General features: G+C 39.4%; 1 protein-coding gene across 6 annotated transcripts in view; it reads right to left on the bottom strand.

The window, feature by feature from the left end:
* cfap46 (cilia and flagella associated protein 46) overlaps positions 1-18,478 on the bottom strand; it is a 62,871-nt gene that overhangs the window by 2,252 nt on the left and 42,141 nt on the right. For 4 of the 6 annotated variants that reach the window (XM_086180741.1, XM_086180740.1, XM_086180742.1 and 1 more), the window contains 15 exons: positions 14,616-14,804; positions 13,946-14,062; positions 12,063-12,245; positions 11,662-11,835; positions 10,638-10,735; positions 10,111-10,148; positions 8,133-8,311; positions 7,809-7,912; positions 7,223-7,299; positions 6,756-6,938; positions 2,717-2,796; positions 2,311-2,371; positions 2,129-2,161; positions 1,366-1,453; positions 1,133-1,245 (listed from right to left, as the gene is read on the bottom strand). In XM_086180741.1, coding sequence (XP_086036867.1) covers positions 1,133-1,245; positions 1,366-1,453; positions 2,129-2,161; positions 2,311-2,371; positions 2,717-2,796; positions 6,756-6,938; positions 7,223-7,299; positions 7,809-7,912; positions 8,133-8,311; positions 10,111-10,148; positions 10,638-10,735; positions 11,662-11,835; positions 12,063-12,245; positions 13,946-14,062; positions 14,616-14,804 — 1,717 coding nt within the window. The remainder of the gene's footprint in view (positions 1-1,132; positions 1,246-1,365; positions 1,454-2,128; positions 2,162-2,310; positions 2,372-2,716; positions 2,797-6,755; positions 6,939-7,222; positions 7,300-7,808; positions 7,913-8,132; positions 8,312-10,110; positions 10,149-10,637; positions 10,736-11,661; positions 11,836-12,062; positions 12,246-13,945; positions 14,063-14,615; positions 14,805-18,478) is intronic. The other 2 variants (XM_086180743.1, XM_086180744.1) reach the window with 2 other exon arrangements.

The raw sequence follows: 18,478 nt of genomic DNA on the forward strand, positions 1-18,478 counted from the left end.
GTGAAAAGTCTTTAAAGGCATGAAGAGCTGAGAGGTGATTTGGGGCAGGATGTCAATAATATCAAGTGTATAAGAGCTTGAGGGAGAGGGGAAAAACATGTTTTGGAGTTTGTTTTTCCCTCTCTGTAAATAAATTACAATAACCAAAGACATGTTGACTGATGAAGATTTCCTTGAGGAAAAAACTCAAGGATTGATCCAGTTTTTATCAACTAAGACTGGAAAAAACAGAGGGTCTTGGAGGTATTTCTTCAAGAATCTTGAAAATCCTCCATTTTTACCAGCATTTACTGACCAATCTTGTATTTCTTTACATCATAGTCCAAATTAAAAAATACCCTGGACAGGTCACCAGTCCATCACGGTGCCAACACATAGAGACAGACAACCATTCACACTCACAGTCACACCTACGGTCAATTTAGAGTATCAATCAGCCTCGTCCCCTCTTGATGTCTTTGGACTGTGGGAAGAAGCTGGAGTACCAGAGAGAACCCACACAGGAACAGGGAGAACATGCAGACTCCACACAGAAAGACCCTATCTTGAGCCGGGGCTTGAACCCGGAATCTTCTTGCTGGGAGGCGACAGTGCTGACCGACTTTAAAAATATTCTTTAGATTTATCTGGATGTAGGTTTAAACACCTAGGATTGAAGGTTCCAGATTGTGCTCACATCTTCACATGTGAGCACTCCTACTTTAATTAATTTTACAAGGAGCCAAACATGATTGCGACTCACACACCTTCACTGTAAAGCTATAAAACTAGTAGCTGATAACATAACCTTAAAGATTCCTCATTTTAGAACAGATATTTTTATTCATAACCACTCAGGGAATAAAACATTGTGCTTGAGAAGATTAAGCATGCTGTTCTAATTACTGTTTACATAATTCACATTAACATCGATGCTCCACATTTCAATCAATCATTCATTCATTCTTTTTGCTTCATTTTTCCATTTCTTTCAGGATTTAAAACTGAGGATAAAATGAAGATGCGTGTTTTGTTTTTTTTGTAATGTAGAAGACTCTAACTCTAGAAGACTAAAAAAAGATGGAAATTATTAAGAAACATCCTGCCATGACCGAGGTAGTGTTTTGTGTGTGTGTGTGTGTGGGGGGGGTACCTGACAGGTCAAGGGCTGCTATTTTGTCAGGTGCGATGTTTGCCATGAAGCGCTCCGTTCCCACATAAATGAAGCCACTGCATCTGCACAGCATCTGCTCAATCTCACACACACTTGACACATATGGAGAGGAAGAGAAGAGATTAGTGTAGTGTAATTTAACAAATACAGCAGGTATTTCAGACAATAGCTGCGCTGTGCTGCACTGACTAGCCCAGCTGAGAGGCTCTAACCTGGGTGTATGCTTGCTGTCCATGAGGCCCTCCAGCAGAGGTGTGTGGGTTTCCAGAATCTTCGCCCTCTCACCTAGATTAATCCCCTCTGTAGCACATACGGACAATTTTTATTTCATGCAGGGCAAACATAATGAAACCTTGCTTTAATGTGACGCCACAAAATATTTTTTATTCAAAAGTGAAAGTCTTAAGAGTCCTAAGAAGGAGACATTATGCCAAAACATTAATCACTGCCTCTTTATTATCGACGAACACCTTTAATTCTAATTCTGCAGACGTTACAGACGCGACAACGGGATGCACGACACTGGATCTCTTTTTTTTTGTTGCTAATATTATGCAGCTGATTTGGTTTTTATTGTCCAATATCAACACATGTATTAAAACTACTTTAAATAAACATTACAAACTTGAAAATTGTTTTTTTTTTTTTAAACATACGTTAAAATCCGAAGAAGCATCCCCTTTCTTTATCATGAAAAAATTTGAAGATGCCCTTACTTGTGTGATTACTGTATTGTTGGCTTGAAACTGTGCTGATATAAATGGCCAATTGCGTGATACATGTGTATGAAAAAAGTCACTGTCTGCAGATATGGGCCAATATTATCATGCATCCCTTGCGAGAACAGAACCAGCTAGCTACACACTATTGGAAGTAAAGTATCATTCATCCACAATGCAGTAAATGACAAACCATTCTATAAATGATGTAACCTAAACGATGGAAAGAATATCTATATTAACTGAATTCACTTACCAAAGCAGTTCTCGTTGCAAAGGTTGACAATATCTTTAGAGGAATGTTAAGGTTAATCATTTACATTCCGAGAATGAGTTTTTCTCATGGAAGAACAGCTGGTTTAACATAAAAGAGAAAAACAATATTTGACTAAATTCATTTAAAGATGACGTTCTCAAAAAAAAAAAAAGAAAAGATACATTGGAAGTTACATGTGTCGACCGGGAAGGTGTGAGGAGGCAAGATGTGACTGGTAGATTTCTGGGTAAAATGAAAAAAAATGTACAAGTTATAACAGTTTAAGGAAAAGTGAGTTGAAAACACCTTACGTCATGTACAAAGATGTCTGTCTCTATAAATACCAGTTACAAATTAGGTGAGACTGGACTTTAAGGGGGAGAAATCAGGAAATGGGATCAAAATGGAAGGACATGTTCAGAAGCCAGACATACAGGAGCATCTTTACGAAAACACATTATGTAATTGATTGAAAAACCACACTTAAAAGCAAGGCAGGAGGTACATATATAATTGCCAGTGCTGACGGCAGGAAAAAGTAATATGCTGTCTGTATCTGGCGGTTCCAGATTAATTAACTGAACTCACCCCTTTGATGGATTGGCTTTGATCTGCCTTGTCCTTGGTTCCTTTGCCACCTTTGGTCTCCTTTTTGTTGTAACTTTCAACTGCAACAAACAGGAAGAAGAACTAATACACACTCATTGGTCAGGTAGATTAGACAGCATTTAGGGCTGGGAGGGGGAAGAAAGTTTCCATGTGGCTGCGGCATTATTATGACCCTCAGCAATGATTAAATTCAATTTGAACAAGTTTCATAACATCTGTTTGTATGTAAAATGTTGTAGTTCGCAGGATCAGTTTCTTTGGAATTTTCAGCCAGACCTGAAATTATGCACTTGGGTGAAGTAGCTTTAGGCAATACTGTATTTTTGTAGGCCAACCGGGAAGTTAACAGGAAGTTAGATTTTTACACTGGATTGTCGACCATCAGCGAGCTCTGTGGCAGGCAAAAGTTTCTGAGACTTACAAGCTTTGTTCAACAAGATAATCTTCACATATCAACACCATAACTCAAGTTATGCTCTGGAGGAAGAAAGCCACAGATGCATGATATCACCACAACTAGCTTCTTGTTCCTTCTGTTTTTGGAGCAAAGATGTTCATAGTTCGGTTTAGCCACTTCTTAGTAATCACTGTTTTAAGACCTGTTCCTAAACTCTTCAAATTCAACCAAAAACCCATTCAAAACTCCCATCATCCCCATTTCAAGATTTTAGAGTCATTCCTGCCCCAGCTACTTAGTGATATTGTTGAAGTTGTCACATTTCATGTGTTTTTTTCAAGTTTTGGTCATATTTACATAGTTGTCTTGATATTTGGCAAGTGCACATCGTCATATTTTGAACTACTACTTGGTGACTAGTAAAATTTGAGACAGATATGCAACATTTCCCTCCTGAAGGCAGCCTTTTTATAGTTAGCATGAAGCAAAACTAATTAGCACAAAGTCCTGCACAGAACAACTAGCCCTTTCCAAAGTGGTTTCAGGTACTATACCTTACTGAACGACAGTAAACAGCAGATTAAAATAAAATCATGGTAATTATATCCCAGAAAAAACAACAACAACAAAAATCTACTTTTACTTGTTTCATCATCCATCTCCCGGGAGTGAAAGATGAGATATTCTTATGGTTTCCTGCATGTGGAATATTACACACAAACCCAAATCCTCATTCCCTCAAATTATGCAAATAACTCAACCTTTTACAAAGTAGACCATCTGCAGTGTCAGAATCAGTGCTCTTTACCCTTTACTACACTTTCGTTCCACAGTATGAATGTGCATGTTTTCCTCAAGGACTGAGGCAGTATTTACATATTCCCTGGGACTCGCTCTCATACCCCTCCAAAATAAAACCCTGAGATTAAAGCACTGCCCACAACAAGGACAATAACTATTGTGAGAGCTGTTATGGGTGTTGAGATTTCTAGTCGACATTAGAAATTGAAAGCATTGTAATCACTGTCCTTTCTTTATGGTCAAAATGACATGCTCAGTTTGGTCAGAGTGACTTTAAGAACAATAGAAACACTCACACCAACTCAAAGTGTTAGTCCCATTTGGACTGTAACAGTTTTGAAATCAGGAACTGACTACAATTGGGAAATTAAGGAACAATACAAAAGCCAAAATCCTGTTTTCTTTAGAAATAATTGTCTTCTGTCTTGGTTGGTTTCTCTCTTTCTATCTGTGTACTTCCTTTCATCTTTGTCTGTTCACCATTATGGAGGAATAAAAGCATTGTCTTTATACATACATCCATACATTATCTTTATTTACAATAATTCATAGATCCTCTTTATCTTACAAATCATAATTCAGAAATAAATGATTTACCCTTGCATGTGGAATGCATTTATATTTCCTAAGCACTGTGCTTCCAACATGAGTCACAGTTTTATTTCAATATTCATTTTGGGGCTCTAGCACATATTGCATACATAAGTACCTCTATTACTGTGGATGGCAATAAGCAATAACAACATAATGAGTTGGATTAATATCATTAAGCAAGAGTAAGACATTTTTTTCTGTTTCCACTGTGTCTACAAAATAGTTTACAATTATGTCAACATACCGCTGAGAAAAAGGCGAAAAAGCAGTTACCCTCAGACAGAGCCAGGCTGCTTCCCTTTTTTCCAGTCGTAGCCTTAAACGACATTAAGAGCTGTTTAATGCTTCTCAGCTGCTTGATTTGTCCTGATTCTAAACTGCTCTAACAGGCTCAGTGAAGGGGCCACCCTTCCTGGATGTCTACTTCAGCGAAGCAGGCCGTGTTGCCCACGGATGTTCGCATGAACTTCTGCATGCCAGCAGGATGTGAAATGACCTTTTGCTCCTGAAGAAATTCCATTTCTCTGCATGGCTGCCTGCAGTCTAACAACTAACACTAAGAAGCATTTACAGAATTTACATTGTTTACTTGGATATGATGAGGAATTTCACTATGTGAGGCAAATAGCCAGTCAACAATATCCCACCATAGATTTCATAAGTAAGACATTACACCACACTGTAGCTCATGAGTTTGTTTAAAACCCTTTGAGTTACGCTCTTTGTAGAACTTGCTGCTTACTCCTTACTGTTCACCTCTCACCTTTATACATCATATTGTGTTTCGTGTAATGCGCTGAAATGAGCTTGTGAGAGTTGTGTAACAGCACTGCAGTGCTAATCCAGCTGACTTTCACAACCATTTCCACTCTCTGTGTCTGCTTCCAATTCAGATCTCGCTGTGTTCAGGAAAGACTACATCTTCATAGTGATTCATGCTACGTCTGTCCTTGTGACAACAAGCACACAACTTTTAAAGTGAAAAAGAAACAGTGATCAAATCTTAGACACTGGATTCTAAAGACTGTTCTAGATTCTAGTTCTTTCCATTTAATTGTCAAAATATTTTTAGTGAACTGTGGCATAACACAGGTGGTTTTTCTTTTGGAATTAATAAAAAGAAAAAAAATGAAGTCTTGAGGAATTGCCTATATTTGGAAGAGTTATAATTAAGTGCCTAATATTGGACATTATGCATGTTGTCCAGAGATGAAGTTCAGGAATAACTCATCAAAACAAAACACAGTGAGAGAAACCTCACTTCAGCTGTTGTCATCATGACAGTCGAGGGGCCAGGTTCACCAGACAGTGAGCGCACATTAAATTGGTTAGGATTAAATTTTGAATAATAAATGAAAAAGAAATAAGGAAACAAACAGGAGCAGGCTACAATGCAAAGGTGCTGATTTGATCTTGTCGGGCTACTGTAGCTCCACCACTGTGGCCTCTGGGAAGAGAGCCCACCACGAAGTAGAAGGAACAAGTCTGTTCTCAGCTAAAAAAATATGGTAAATATGCACTAATGAAAATATAGTCATGAATAATCTTAAATATCTGCCAAAAGATTCATTTCAAATATCTGATACACCTCGTTTCAAGAGACACAAGTTCCTCTCACTAAATAATATAGTACAGGAATATAATACAGGAATATAAATGTTAATCACCTCAAGGACAACAAGAGATTTTATGGAACTAGTTAACTGAGAAAATTCTGTGGAAATGAGGGATCGTAAATCTTGATCAAACACTCTTTAAGCAATTAAACGGGCTCTTAGTACTATAATCATTTCAACCGGCTGTCAATTGGAGTAGCTAAAACTGTCAGAATGAATGTAAAGCAGGAATTCCCCTCATGGTTTCAAACCTGCCTGACATGGAAATTTGTCATAATTCATGTGTCACCCAATCATGCTTTTTCGTTCTCAGAGCAAACGCACACACAGGGATAACTGTGTGCGATACTAATTGGTAACAGTCATCAAAATCCCTACTTTTGTTTACTCTATTTTACTTTACTGTGTGTATATATATATATATGTATATACAAATCTGTTCTTATATTACTATCACATATTTGTATGTCACTTACACTCGTTTTTCCCCAGCCACAGGATACGCTTTAGCTGTTTGTTTGTTTTTTTCCATCACTTGGTTGTTGGTGTATGAATCCTGAGGCAGACCTTGAAACAAATGTGTAAATCTGTGAATTTGACTTTTAGATACCTTTCGCTGACTTTTCTCTGAGCAGGCGACTGTGGAGAAGCTGGAGGGAGAAATCTCTTGACACAGAGGTCAGCCCTTCATCCCGCACCAAGGACAAGGCTTCCAGTGGCAACTCCAGCAGTTTCCTGTCTGCCAGCAACACCACAAACTCTCCTGGTTCCATTGGCATTTTATCTGTTTGTGCTGGGAAACAATATGCACACACATTTATTTAAATCACCACTTACATAGGTTTACATGAATTCTGTGGCTATTCAGCCATAAGCTAACCCCACTGATGCAAAGAAATTAGCTTTCTAGGGGTGCTGTTTTTGCACGACATCCCCAATCAACTGTCCCAGTTGTGTCCTTAAGAGTGATGCTGCAAAATGTAACTTGCCACTAAACAGCTTGTAAACAGTGAAGTTGCTGGAAACTTCAAGTCCTGATTAAAACGATTAACACAGATAAACACAAGGGCTTTGAACCTTTACTGGAGCTCCTTCTCTCCTCTTTCTCTTTGGCATCGGCCATCTCAGAGAGGGGTACTGATGGACTCTGAGGCCTGACAGCCGGGAGAGAAAGGGGACAAGTCAGGATTGGGAGAGCTATATGATCTCATTTCTGCAAGTTACTATCCATGTGGTCATGTCAGGCATGAGGTGGACACTGTACTTGCCATCGCAGTAAAACGTTTCTGTAGGTGACATGAATGGTCTTTCAGTAAATCAACATGAATTAGCATCAGAAGTATTGTGTTGGACAAGTTATGTTCAAGATGTTCAAGCAATGTAAGTCTTGACAGTAACAAAATAAAGTTGATCATTTGATCTCATTCCAAAAGAGCGCATTCTCTGCTCTTTCCCTGAACACACAGAGAGCACAAGAAAGACAAAGGGCAGCAGCCCTTAAATGGCACTTATGACCTGATTTTATGTGGTACTGTGTAGGTAGGCAGATCATGTGTTTATTATATAAAAATGGATATGAAAAAGATTTTTTTGATAGATTTCATAGTCAAGCAAACATTTGGCTTTGCCGAGAACTAAATGTTGATCGAATCTGATGACGTACCTCAAGCAGAAGTCCAACTGTATGAGAAGTGGGTTCAAGTATTTGTCCATTTCTTGAACAATTTCTCTGAAATGATTTGTTAACTTTTTTTCTGCAGCAGATTTCTGTGTAGTAGAGGAGAAGACAGGTGGTATTTATTTTTACAGGTCACTGATTATTATCAACCAGACTTTCATTTGGAGATGAGCTGTCCCATATCTCAGTAATAGGCCAGAGGAGACAGGCAATGACAGTAACTGTGGCGGAGTGAGCTTATTTATGAGGCTTACGGTGTAAAATGTTACAGAGTGAAAGAAATACAAAGGTCTAAAAAAAAAGACATACAAGGTGAAAAACTTGATTCTGCTCAAGGACATCCACTCTGCCCTCAGCATCGTGCCAACAGGATTTCTTGAGGAGCGCATTTTTCGTTTCTCGGCCAAAGGCCCGAGTCTTCTCCTGAAGTGCCAGAAGAGCTTCTGGGTAGACTGGGACCTTTGCCACCCTGGAGCATGTCAGAGTACCTACAATAGCAGAATTGACACCCAATCAGACATGCATACTCACACAAACATACAGGCCATGTAATTGGTCCCCGTGAGCACTTCAGCCTCTACTACTCTGGCTTCGTAAGATCTCGCTCTCCTCGCTTCATCTTTGGTCTTTTTTCATCGTTGTCTTTTTGTTTTCATGAACATGCCTTCATTATCACTCCCTCAACACACACATTTGTACATGCATGCACGCACACACTACTAAAATTCCTAATGTCAGACTAGTTCCATAAAAGGTCATGTGAGGAGGTAACACCGTATGCTAATAGTCTGTGATGAACAACGAAAGCAAGCGTCTCATGCCAGGCCGATAGGCAAAATGCAGGTGATCTGTTCTGTACTTCTTCTCCCCTTGTATTCATTAAATCTGAACTTTTCATGTGCCTGCAGCTAAATGTTACATGGGCATAACAAATTTATTTGGCTCCATTTAAATGCTGACAACAATGCTACATGCTACTTAGTACCGAATGTGTGATAAAGATAAAGGATTGCATGCATGATGTTATAATACCTTTTGGGTCAGCTGATCTCATTAAAGATGACAAGAAGTGATCATCACGTTAAATAAATGTAAAAATGTTTTGTTAAATTATTTCAGAACATTGTCTTTTGTATTTCTAGAATGCAAATCACGATAGCTATTCATCCCCTTTATGAATATTTCACAGCACAAAATGCAAGTTGTGTTTTTTTGTGTGTTGACTTGCTCGGCCTATTTAATTTTGATTGGAGCATGTAGAAAGAGCAAAACTATTGATGGGCACAAGATAAGTTCTTCAAACTGTTTGTACTCAGGTGTTAAGATGAAATTTGACCACGTCTGATTTAAGCAAAAGGTCCATATTGCCATCAGCATTTCCTTGAGCTGGGGAGCAAATTGGATACGACGTCAAAACACATAACTTGGTTATTTTATTTTGAACATGAATGGAGTGGTGTAGGAATGACTCCTAAGACCCTCATATAAGTGAGTACTGTTGAATGTCCGGTAACCAGATATTTCAAACATTTTTTCTATGGAATTAAACATGTAGTGGCACGGTGGTGCAGTGGTCAGCACTGTCGCCTCACAGCAAGAAGGTTCCAGGTTCAAGTACCAGCTCCAGCACGGGCTCTTTCTGTGTGAGTCTCCATGTTCTCCCTGTTCCTGTGTGGGTTCTCTCTGGTACTCCAGCTTCCTCCCACAGTCCAAAGACATCAAGAGGGGACGAGGCTGATTGATACTCTAAATTGACCGCAGGTGTGACTGTGAGTTTGAATGGTTGTCTGTCTATGTGTTGGCACTGTGATGGACTGGTGACCCGTCCAGGGTGAACCCTGCCTCTCGCCCTAATGCCGCTGGGATAGGCTCCAGCCCCCCCCCCCCCCCCCCGCCAACTAAGCGTAAGAAAATGGATGGACAGATGGATGGAATTAAACATGTCACTGAGTATTGCACTCGGAAATGTGTTACTTTCTGTGTCTAAAAAAAAAAGGTAGTTGCAAAACAAGTGGAAGAATTAGAATACAGAATCATGAGTGGTGTTCATCTGTGAAGATAATTCTGAAAAAAAACTCTCATTAAATTTAGTTAATCATAGAGCTGATTTTCTGCAATAATCAAAATTCTTTAGGAAAAATCCCATTGTTTTTTTGGGCGAGGGAACCCTTGGTGATGCTAACTTATCGCTTGGACTACAAAAATCCGTCAACCTGTGGCATCCTTTTTAACGTTTCACACCCCCGCAGTACCTTGCGATGTTTTTCTCCTTTTTTACTGAATTTACCTTTGGTCATCTGGTAGAAAGCTCCATAAAGTGCTGACCTAAAGACAAAACACAAAAACAAACGCTTTTTATTCTTTCACCTGTAAAGACAGCATAAACTGTAAAAATTAATGACATATTCAGTAGCTCCCCCCTTTGTCTTTAATTTTTGTATTTAATCTTTTCTTTATCATATCTTTTCTCTATTCCCTTATCTTATGTTTTCTATAAACTGTCTCTGTCTGGGATGATGAAAATCAGCCTGGTTGTTTAGCATAACCCTGCTAAGACAAACAGCACCTCCTTAACAGAGGTAATGGTGCTACTTCCATCATAAATGAAGAGAAACCCACAGGAGTTCCTATCTGTTCTAAATAATAAGGCGGCATTCCCACTCCATCCAATAGTACAGACTATCATTTCAAACTATCTGCCCTCTAGTGGTAGGACTCCCACACAGCAAGCCTGCAGTGCAATACTCCTGTCAGGCTGGGCCAACAATGAAAGAGACACTAGGTGAAAAAGAGATAAAGATGAAATGAGGTTACCCATGTTCAGAGTGCTGAAGTAGCAGGATCCTCAAGTTGGGTGGAAGCTCTTTCAGGATGTTAAGGTGGTTGGGACTGATGGTCAGCTGGCTGAAGGACTAGAGATCAGAGGCTCATATCACACATGGAACACAAACACAAGCATTTCTTTAGAAAACTGAATAAAAGATGAGGCAAGTGTGGTGCACATAAACCACAGGGCACTTAATCAAAATGTATAATTCTACTTTATTTCAGATTTACTTTTAATTATGTCAATCTAACTGATTACAGTGACATTTGGACTATTGTTTGTACAGTCATGAGGATAATTAAACAGTAATCAAGGTGACAACGCCTCCTGGCAGCTATAGGCTCCATGATTTTGAAAATTCTTCAGACCAATTTTGCAATTGCAGTAGGATTTACAATATTAAAGGAAATAGTTATTGAAGTATAATTTAAGTATTTAATTTCAATTTAAAAAAGTCACATGATGATTCGATTTTTTGTGGGGCTCTGTGTCAAATAAAGATATTTGCTTAAGTCAGTAGGATTTAATGTGTAGGCGGTATCACAGTAATTAATTTCAAATGGTCCTGTAACACACAAGTAGCCTTTAACAAATACGCACCTCCCTGCGATTTGAAAATTGCAGTAGGCCATATTGAAATTCTGATTGAATAATGATTAACTGGGTAGCTATACTGGTGACGATTTAAATGACTAATATAATCATTCTAATATATTGCAGATGTTCATTTTTGTGTAAGCAAAACCAACACATTAACTTGGACATGTAAGTTTCACTGTGGTGACCCACATACCATCTGCTGTGTGTGTGGTTGTATGACATAAAAAAAAAAAAAACTTTGGTAAAACAGTAAGCTGCAGCTCTAAGTGCCATTTTGGAGTCAGCAGTACATTGAGAGCAAAAGCTATAACAGCCCCAATATCGTGCCCCCCATCAAGGGGATTTATCGAGCTGGCTATGACAGCATCCATTAATCATGAGCGCTGCGGTGGGTTGGTGGTGACCTGGTACCTTGGAGATGTTGGTGGGGGGGTTCTCCACTTTCTTCAGCATGCTGCTGGGCCTCTCCTCCTGAGAGAGGAGCCGTTTCCTGTAGAGGCTGAGCAGAGCGGAGAGCTGGGACACGCTGGAGTCGGCACACACGGAACATAGAACATCAGCCATCATGGCAACTGTACTGGCGCTCTAGGGATGACACACAAGATGGATGAAGGTAATCGCAGGAATTATAGTAGGTAACGACATCTTGATGAATACTATCAAGAAAAACAGGATGATGTGTGGGGGAAGATACAAAAACTAAGTTGTACATAAACACTTTAAGTTAGTATAATTTAAATGTAGAACTTGCGAGAAGGACAGGAGAAAAAAAAGTCTAAAAACATAACCACAGCTGCACTACCCCAATTTACCTGAAACAAGGCGAGATATTGTCCTGCTAGTTCAGAATCTGCCTGGCCCACACACTCAAGCATATTAAGTGAAGCATCAGTGAGGATGGAGGCAGAGAGCTGGTGCTGGAGACACAGACTGACGGCTTTAGCCAGGATGGTCCTGGCTTGAGACAGCAGCTGCTCAGCTTTGCGTCTCCTTTGCTGTACAATCAAGAGACATGAAGGCACATAAACACACACACACACACACACACACACACACACACATAAATGACTGAAGTCCAGGTGATATCAATCAAATATATATACATACAGTAGACACCTCAGATAAAACATGACCATTAAATCTTCAGTCACTTAAGACGGAGTTGTCACGAGTAAAATATGTATGATACGTACGGCCAGGGAGACCAGAACATGAACAGAGCACATGTATGTACAAGCATAACACAACTTTTAATATATAGCTCATTCATTCAATGTTATCATCACTTATCTATAAAATGGTAAAACACTATATGTCACCTCAATACTCACAACTTAAAAGGCTGAGTTACATTATGATTATATTGATGTGAACTGGTCCTTCCACTCTCTGTTTCTGTTGTAAAAACAGTGGCTAAATTGTCCTGAGTGTCACATGACCCTGTGAAATGACTCCTGACAACATCACAAGTTGAGCTAACTGCTGCAATAATATTTGGGAAATTAAAAGAGCAGCAGAATTAGATTATCAATCAAAATTCAAGTTGGCAAATGGCTGACTAGATGTAGTTGTGCCAGCCATGGTGTCCTTTGCTGGTACAGTTTCCGCTGTAAAAACAGTGGCTGAACTGCTCTGAGCGTCACATAACCTTCTCACAATGACTCGCTTTACTGCCTGAGTCTGATCCATTTGGTTTGATAACATTTGGGGCTGTAAGAGTCTATGAGCGCTGCATGATTAAAATCGTCAATCTATATTCAAGACTGCAGAGCAATGGGCAGAACTCACAACTAGTGGTTAGTCCTCCCTGTAGTACCACATACCCAAACACCTTCTAGTTTGAAATGTAGAGATGTTTGTTCGTTTTAACAGTTCCAATTTTGTATGTCATTGCTGTGCAGAAGTGAGTGAAATCAGATTTTTGTGGATGAAAAGCAAATCTAGAGGGTGAAATTACTAATGCAGTTGAAAAATTCTGTTGCAGTTACATCTTTATAACCTAATTTGTGACTGAGGCCTCTCACTGTCCAACTGGATGTCATAGTCATTGACGTATCCGGCATATAACCATCAGGCAGCGATTTTCTTACGGCCTTCGAAACTTAATCAGATCTCATAATCAGAGAATCCCAGCTCAACTTTGTAATGTCACAGTCATTTTTTCTCAATCAAAATATTTTCACCTTGAGTCTTGCTGTTATTTGCAGTCCTTTTACTTTAATTTAGTGAAACGGAAATGAACGATGAAATTTCAATATAGCGTTGATGTGATTTTCCAGCACAAACGGGCAAAATGTTCCCAGGCTCTAGCCTTCGTGTGCAGTTCAACCAGGTGATACTGTAATATGGCATTTGCCCAAATACGATAAAAAAAAAAAAACTAAGGCAAAGAAAAGTTTCTTGCCATACAAATCAAATGAAGTACTTAAACCTCAAAGCAGACCATGCAGATCATAGAATACTACCTAGTGAACGTGATTTAATATTCCTTAATGTGGCCACTTGAAGGATACACTGCTCCCGATTGATTTTGCTTAAGGCTTTGAGCCTCTGCTCTGACCTTTTTAAGATGAGAACTATGAAGAAGAGCAAGAGATTTAACTGGAGGCGATGTGAGTTGCGGGATGAACATCAGTAAGATTTTAGACTAGAGATGAGTCAGGAGTGAAGGGGTCACTTGTCAGAAGGAATGTACCTGCAGCTCAGCGCTTTTGGCAGAGGTCATTCTTGGCTCTGTTCTGCTTGAGTCTTTCTTAGTCCTTGAATTCTCCTCCTGTATGAAAGCAGCTTTAGGGTTTGTCTGGGCGTCTCTCTGTACAAAGTCATTTTAAGATCACGGAACAATGATTAGTCTTAAATCCCCTCATGATCATAAACCATGAAGACCAGAGCTTTTCTGTCTTAAACTATGTATGCAGACATCCATCTTTCTAATCACTCTACAGTAAGCTTCTCACAATGTGTGCACACTTTGTGTGACTGCCTCAGGATTAAGTACTTTACTTTCTGGTATGTTATTTTTTGGGGATAAAATGTTTTATTATTTTTGTAACTATTAGACAGATTTGCCTTAGACTGGATTTCCCAGATGATCCATTCATTAAATTCCCTCATGATTGTGACAATCAGTCCGACTAAGAACCCACGCAAATTTGGCATGGTTGCCTCGTACCATTGCTGCATCCCCGAGCATGCTTATGTCATCAGTAAGCTGTACAAACCTGATATTTTGTGGGGAATCTCGCTGGACTGGACTATATTTCATGCTCAAATTGTATAGTTCAGAGGTTGAGAGTACAGATATCAGGTCATTTGTAAATTCAGTTATTGTAAGTATGTGTCTGGATAATATTAACGACTTCTACCTGAGTGTTTCTATCCCAGAGAGTCGACAAATAAATGGGGTCCTCCTGTGCAGCCAGCAGTCTCAGGTTCTTTCCCATCAAACTCAGGTGGCGAGCTTGGGTCTCTGTGTCGTCCAGCGAGTGAGAGCTGACTGCAGCAAGCTGGCCCAGAGCCACTTGCCCCAAAGTGCTGCCCACACTCAGCCACTCCTGCGCAGGACACAAGGAACAAGGAAGACAGGGAGGTCAAATGAGGATATGGAGTACAAGCAATTCCTTTACTTGCACCACTTGTTCCATATTTTCTTGTTGTATTTTCATTTGATTATCCTTTTTTTATGTAATTCTCTTCATGAAGCACCTCAGTCAGCAGTAGTTTTTCGCTGTTATACAATTATGATAATCTCTATTATAACCTTTGAAAAGGAACTCAAGCAGCAGCATGCTGTGGAAAAAATGTAAGAGTTCTTGTGCTGCCACAGCCTTTACGTGTCTGATATGACGACAAAAGTGAGGCACACACACAAATTGGTTAGTGAAACCGTGAATAGGTGAGAATTGTAAAGATACAAATCATGATATGACAAATAGCTATGCTCATATAGGAGCTCTTCATGATTATGGCATTCAGACTGATAGAAGAAATGCTGAAAGACTGCCTTTCTTTACTCTCACATACCTTCATGCCCTTTCTTCCTTATTTATCTTAACTATTAATATCAAATGTGCAATTTCCTATTCAGAGTGTCGGCTGATGCATTTGCTGCCCTCCTGTTTGGCTTCTCAAGTGTGCTGAATGGCAATGAACCCACTGAAAATGGATTCTTGTTGTATGTAGTCCAGCTGTCAAGTGTTTGTAGTTTAGAGATCCACTTTTATTTTAGAACTACACTGTTTTAGAAGAGAATGAATCCAAGACAGACTGATGAGTAACAACCCCCCTTGATAAAGCTCTTGTTTTTGAGGATCAGTGGTGATGGAGGGCGGCTTAGGGAGTCTATGCCCACTGAAGAACTTTGGCAACTTTTGAACTAGTTTACGGACACAATTAACTTGGGCTCGACTAAACCAAACAGCCTTGCAAGAAATCTTACAAAAATATAATAAATGGTGATAAAACATTCACCCAACATTTAAATCCCAGGCAGTGATGTCTGAATTCAACACACTGGTGGGAAAGTTGGGGCCACGGCTTGGTGCAGCTCTGCTGACTCATTTGAGTGGATGTAGGGCTGTTTACTAATAACTCAATGACTTAAAACATTCATTTTGTTAATGTTTATTATAACCTCTTGTGTTTTAGCCTCCTATTTAAAAGCTAAGCAAGATCCTCTACAGTTTTAGTTTGAATACAAGTGAATGCAGTTTTTTTTACAGCATTATGTAACCAAATGCAATTCCCTTAAACTATAACTTTTCATCATTTCTGGACAACAAAATATTTCATTCGCACATAGTCCACTGTTTCAACCAAACACAAACCCACAATGTTTGATGTTCAGACAAATTAACATCTGAACATTATACAGACTTGCAGGATACCCGTTGCCATGGAGATGCGTGACTGTTTCCATACAAATACAGAAATATGTACATCAGAGTCATACTCCAAAAAAATCTGAATCATAGTGGAATTGTACACGTTATGTGCAAGCTTTCACCCCAACAACAGAGTCCTCAAATCAGCTTTTACATTTTCTGAGTTTGGTAAAGGGTCGCACGGTGGTGCAGTGGTTAGCACTGTCGCCCCACAGCAAGAAGGATCCCACAGTCCAAAGACATCAAGAGGGGACGAGGCTGATTGATACTCTAAATTGACCTCAAGTGTGGCCGTGAGTGTGAATGGTTGTCTGTCTCTATGTGTTGGCCCTGCGATGGACTGGCGACCCGTCCAGGGTGAACCCCACCTCTTGCCTTAAAGCTGCTGGGATAGGCTCCATCCCACCCTTAAAAGGATAGAAAATGGAAGGATGAATGGAGTTTGGTGGATGATCATATGGACGTTTTGAAGAATATACAGCATATTCTTATTCTATTCTATTCTTAATGTTATTTTTTTCCCAATACTTGACGTAAACCTGCTCTATTTGAAAAGTGCCCAAAGATGTTACGATCAGGATTTTAACTTAAGAGTTGTAACAACTTGTCACTCCCTGCAACTGTACAATATAATACGTCCATTTTAAACTAAATGTACATCATCAATCAAGTGTCTGTGTGTCTTAAAAAGGTGCCTCGATTATGAGGTGTCATCCACAACATTAAAAATGAAGTGGATAGTATCCCGAGTGTTCAAGAGGTGTTCTGGATGATAAATGAGCTTGGCGCGACGTTAAGCATCAACTTTTTTTTTTTTTTTTTTTTTTTAATGTTAAGCTGTTTGATCGGCCGTTCAAAACTAGAACCTCACAGGACCTCATTTCAATCTGTTTTAAGAGCAAAAATGATCAGAATTGACAGAGCAATCAATAACTGACTCCATGACATTACATTTAGCTGGGTGGTTGGAGGAGATCCCATAAAACCAAAGCCATTTATTCTATTTATGGAGGTCCCATAAACAGGCTAAAGGAAATCTAGCTGTAGGAAGTGAACTTGGGCCAGGTGTGAAGTGAGCCAGAGGGACAGCTGTTAGAAAGGTAACAGGGCACAAAGCACTCCTGCCATCCAGAGTGATGTGTAGTCTGTTCATTATTATGAAAACTATTAATATTATTATGTGTTGCAGTAAGGCCCAGTCGCTCTATATTGACTTGTCAAAACTGATGGATCATCCAAATTTCTTTGACATTATATTTTCTCTCTTATATCACAATGTTTTCATAAAACAGGCAATGTAGCTTGGCTAATGCTTTCATTTATGCTCACAAAGACATTTCAAACTACAGCTTTATATTTGATGGTCCCCGGGCTGTTATCAGCAAGTGACATATCTGCAAATCTGTAGAGGAAAATGCTGCGTTCAGCTAAAACACCTACTAAAACATCGGCACCTACAGCCAGTTAGACACCAGTTGCATCACGGATTTTCTACAGGGAGTTTTGACAAAAGGAATCGCATAAAACTTGTCTGCAGGAGAGCTGTGCTTATGTTCTCAAATGACAATGTGTTGTGTTGGGTTTTCTTCTTTCTTTTTTTTATTGAGGCTTCCAGCTGGCCAGCAGACTGAATGTAAATGTTCGGGTGGTGTCCAAATGTCTCTATGACTCTGGCCCAGTCTTTGCTCCCGTCAGGATTTCCATGCTGCCTTTTCAAATTAAACTCATGTGATTTTGTATTTTTTACAATTTTCTTTGCAACATGTTTGATCCTTTCAAGATGGAAACAATACATACCTCAATACTTCTGCCTATGCATTAAAAATCTTACTTCTTATACTTGTTCGAAGGGCTAGAGAATTAATGTGTACACCCAAGGGGTCCTCACAATCCTTTATCAAGACATGGAGACCCTTTCTGAAGTTCTATGATTCTCCACAGGAAAAATTAAAACCAAAAAAATCCTTTAATTACTATCATTATTGGTAGTATTTTATCATTTTTTCATAATTATAATAACTATAATAATGAATGTGTTCCAAAGCCCCAAAATTGCAAGCAAAACCAAAACCTACTTTTTTTCCCTTGTGTCCCTCAATGGCATGTCACTCATTTAGATGTGGAGATGGCTCTGCTCTGCGTTTGAGTGACATCCTCGGTCCATGACGCAATGGTTTAGCTAAAACTAAGGAGAACTTGGGTGGGTTCAGTTTGCATCACCAAGGACCAGAAAATCAAACTGCGTGGGTCCAAGAACCTGCACCAATTTGGTGGTAAAAGTATAAGGGAGCCCTTCTATTCTACACAAATTTGCAACTGAGGTATCCAGCTATTTGAATTATGCC

Source organism: Aulostomus chinensis, chromosome 16, assembly GCF_037954235.1.
Source record: "Aulostomus chinensis isolate RoL2024-O1b breed Wild chromosome 16, RoL_Achi_v1.0, whole genome shotgun sequence".
Lineage (NCBI taxonomy): Eukaryota > Metazoa > Chordata > Actinopteri > Syngnathiformes > Aulostomidae > Aulostomus > Aulostomus chinensis.